This window comes from Carex rostrata, chromosome 26 (assembly GCF_964058835.1).
Source record: "Carex rostrata chromosome 26, lpCarRost1.2, whole genome shotgun sequence".
Classification (NCBI taxonomy): Eukaryota; Viridiplantae; Streptophyta; class Magnoliopsida; order Poales; family Cyperaceae; genus Carex; species Carex rostrata.
Window position 1 is genome coordinate 6,564,517 of NC_135943.1, and position 4,197 is coordinate 6,568,713.

At 36.3% G+C, this 4,197-nt stretch overlaps 1 protein-coding gene across 1 annotated transcript; it reads right to left on the bottom strand.

Annotated features, from left to right (window-relative positions):
* Positions 1-726: 726 nt before the first annotated feature.
* LOC144544317 (universal stress protein A-like protein) lies at positions 727-3,523 on the bottom strand. The gene is made up of 4 exons (XM_078292784.1): positions 3,209-3,523; positions 2,710-2,831; positions 2,211-2,329; positions 727-1,037 (listed from the first exon to the last, which is right to left on the bottom strand). The coding sequence occupies exons 1-4, from the start codon at positions 3,399-3,401 to the stop codon at positions 929-931; spliced, it is 543 nt and encodes a 180-aa protein (XP_078148910.1). The 5' UTR covers positions 3,402-3,523; the 3' UTR covers positions 727-928.
* Between the last annotated feature and the right edge of the window lie 674 nt (positions 3,524-4,197).

A 4,197-nucleotide genomic window follows, 5' to 3' on the forward strand; every position in this document is an offset into this window, starting at 1 on the left:
TACCCAAATGTCATCCCGGTACATCCGCCATCCAACTCAAAGGGCTCCTTCGGGCCGGTGTTTGTTGTGTTGACTATGATTGCTGTGCTAGCTGTTGTTGCTTGCTTAATCAGTCGGTTCTGCAGCCGCCGCATATCTAGATCAAAACTAGACCTGATGGATAGGTCTTATGACTCAGAGAGTGACCTAGAGAGGGGTGGCAAAGGGTTCGGAATAGATTTCTCAATGGTGAAACCAACTGAGGTATCTCAGACAAGGAAAGGCGACATCGAGATCAAGTTCCCTACAGTTAAATCTTCAATGAAGAAAGAAATCAGAGGGGTGCCAAGACCGTACGGAGGTAATACCATACATCCAGAGCTTGGAGTTGGAGGGAGAAGAATACCAGGGAACAATGGTATTTAATACCAGAAGATTAGATATGTTGCATCCATGATGCCAAGTGACTACCAGAATACTTCATTCTGGTTTTCTTTTACTTCATTATTTTATTTTCTTATGCCTTTGTTGTTTTATTTGTTTCCTTCTTATTTCTTGTTTTTGTTTTAGAGGGAAAGTGGGATCTAGATTCCTACTTAATGATGGATTGTGTTAGATTAATTCATTTTGATATGGAGGATGTACCAAGGTCCAAGCGCCATTGCAGATATTCTAGCAGTTTCTTACCTGGAATTGAGCTGCCTTTGTATTATGAAGACATAAAAAGAACATATTAATACTTCATAGTAAAATATTATATGACAAATTAAAAAATTGCCAATACTGTTTCATGAAACATTTTCCCAAATCCATCAAAATAACAATAAAACCTTTACTGGTACAAACATACCATACCGTACCAATGCATATCCATCAAAACAAATAGTCTACAGTTTTACATACATACAGGAGTTTAGAGAGAGAGAGACCTCTCACTGCAATCTAATGGCTAGTCGTCAATGGGATCTTGTGGGCATTCATCTGCGTTGCGTCTAATGGTGATCACCGGGCAATCAGCATGCTTCACACAGAACTCACTAACAGTACCAACAAATACCCTAAATTTTTGCAAATATAAAAAAAAAAAAAAATTAAATGAATAACATGGAGTCCTCACAACAGAAGCCGGGGAATCCAGAGTGTTTCAGCAAGCTTAGATTTTCAAGAGGGTCGTCTATGGACTAATCTTTCATATGAACTTTTTGTACTAGGATCCAAAATTATAAAGGGTGTAACTATTAATGATGTGGCCTGGATAATTAGTTTGTTTATTGAGTGAGTCTATGGTACTATGCATATCACGGGTTATTACCGTGCTACGGCTCTATATTCGAGTTTTCAAATCCTAACAGTCGATCCGAACCATTCATCTTGTTCTCCATATTAATATGTGTTTGGAGACCAAATTTTACATTTTTTGAAAAAATTTTACTATTTTTTTAGATATTTAGAAAATCACTTGATCTGAAAATTCTGGACCATCCAAAAACAGTGATTTTCAATAAATCTAAAAAAATAGTAAAAAAATTTCAAAAAATGTAAAATTTGGTCTCCAAACACATATTAATATGGAGAACAAGATGAACGGTTCGGATCGACCGTTAAGATTTGAAAACTCGAATATAGAGCCGTAGCACGGTAACAAATCGTAATATGCATAGTACCATAGACTCACTCTTGTTTATTTACCACAGATGTGCATGGCTTACACCATGTAACATTCTTTATTATTAAATGAAATCTTAGTAGGCCTTATGCCAACTACTTACAATAAGAAAAATCATTAGGTCCTTTCATACAATATCTCAGATGGAGCATTGGCTATTTCATTAACAGTACTAGACAAGTTTTTCCTTTGCTTCCAAATCACAAGCATAGTACAGAATACATATTAAAAGTTTTTGTCTAAGTTCTCACCAGACATTAAATAAGAAAAGGAAATTTATGATCATCTATAGAGTGCCCTTATCCAAACTTCACATCCTTTATTCGTAAAATAATAATCAGAAGTTGCTTTCAACTATCTTTCTATACCCAAAATTAAATAGTTAGATCTAAGACTTGGTCCAAGGTCTAACTAGACAGGGCTTTTTTACATATTTGACAAAAAAGACCCACTAACCACCCCAACGGAAAGAAAACCGAACGAAGGCACATGAATTTGGTATTATCCAAAGAAGAAGACTGGAATTTTAACTGTAGGAATAAAATTTTAAAACTCAACCAGTTACCTTTGGAAGGGACCAAGGCCACGACAACCAACAACCAACATATCAGGTTGAAGCCGCTTTACCTCACTACAAATCACATCTTTTGGGTCTCCATGTCTTACCCGAGCCTCACAATTTATCTTTTCAATGACACAACAAAAATAAAGTCAAAAGCAAGATGCAAATAGATCAAACCAAGGAGAATTATACTTTATTGTCCTGTATGTATCAGTTACAGGGTCTCCAAATATTTTTGAAATGCCAACAAAAAACAAAAATCAGATTCTTGATCAACTGTAGTACTAAAACATTATTTTCTTAAATTCCGAAATACATGTTTCCTCTGATCATGCAAAAATTATAATTTAAATGTCTTTTTATCAATAATATATATTTCTCAATAGTATAGGTATAGACCCTTGCATTATGTGTGAAAATAAACCGGAGCAACGTGCTCCATAACACAGTAAACAGGTGGGAATCCTAGAATAAATTAAACTGAACTTGGGAGAGAATTTACCCCGAGTTCATGGCAGTGATTGACAAAGAATTCAAGCAAGTGGACGCCTCTAATCTTCTCTCTCTCCTTCATATTCTTAAAATCCCCAGGAGATGCATAGATGCTATCCATGTCATCAAATCCTAATAACAAGGGGAAAAACAATACAACACCGAATTAAAACAAAGTAATAATCAGCTTAATTATTTAGAATGCATGTGTAAATTATGAAAATAGCACGAGTAAACTCTCCAATTTTGGTTCCTCGTATGAATGCCAAGAGTTGGTTGCTGCGCCAAATTCCATTCACCAGAGCTGTATCTTATTGGGTTAATTTTGCATTTAGTCAGTATCTTACCCCCACTGGACTGGTAACACTTGTACCAACCCAAACATGGTATATGCTGGTAATTTAACAATTACTGAAAATTTTAGGTTTTCTATAAAATTACTTGACAAATATGGCTTGATTTGCTAACAGATACTAACAATAAATACCAAATTTTGACCAGAAGCTTACCATCTTCGTCTGGGACCTGTACATGGACAAAAAGGAGCTTAAATCCGGAGAAATTGGAGCGAACGAGCTTGGAGAGCGTCCATTCGAAGGCGGAGCGGCTGCTAATGGAGGGGTGAGGGTACCCCTTTAAAGAAGACTCGTTCACTGCCACCATGATCTTCGTCGGATCACCGTATCCGTCAGTCTCCGCCATTTCTCTCTCGATCTTTCTCTTTACACTGAACTTGGAGTTCTAATTCGAGAGTGGAGGAGATGCTTGGTCTATTTGGAGGAGACAAAAACAGGATTTCTCCAGTTCAAACAAAACTGGAGAAATACATGCTGTTATTATCTCATGAGGCCAGGTCATCAAATATCAGCCAAATTCGCATCGTCTGAGATATATCAACTTTTGCGTGTTTTTTGGAAAATTACAACCGTTTAAAAGACGTTCTACACGAATCTCAAAGCAAAAATAATAGGGTCCCCGAGCTACTTCCGAATAGACACCGGACACGTCGGTCACGCAAAAATTGAGGTATCTCAGAGGACACGAATTCATACCAGCCAACCTCAGCGGGAGGCCGTATCCCCCCAGGTACCTGAGGTACAATATTTATAAAAGAACGGTTCAGATTAATCCGACCCGGATTAAACTCAATCCGGTGCCTATGGAAACTACTGGAGCTTTGTTTTGAGATTCGTAACATATTAAAAGAACGGGTTGGATTTACAATTTGTACGTCAGGTACCGTCGGAATCAAAAATTCCAGAGGACAGATCGTTGCTACCTGTCGTTTTTCCTTTCTTCAATTATTATATATTTTTATTAGATTAGATGAAAACTTGCGGAAGTCATCGTGATTTTTTATACATTATAAGTCAATCATATATTTAAGAGCATCTTAAATTTCCTTTTAATTTTTAAAATCAAGCGACATTTTCATTCCAATTTTTTAGTATAAAACGTAATTTTAATTTAAAATATACTTTATAATTATTTTTATTGG

Bases quoted from the DNA above. Each gene is read 5' to 3' on its own strand.
- LOC144544317 (XM_078292784.1), bottom strand. From the start codon at position 3,401: ATGGCGGAGACTGACGGATACGGTGATCCGACGAAGATCATGGTGGCA. The intron at 2,832-3,208 runs GTAAGCTTCTGG...CCTTGTTATTAG, and splicing joins ACAGGTCCCAGACGAAGATG to GATTTGATGACATGGATAGC. The intron at 2,330-2,709 runs GTAAATTCTCTC...GTCATTGAAAAG, and splicing joins ATCACTGCCATGAACTCGGG to ATAAATTGTGAGGCTCGGGT.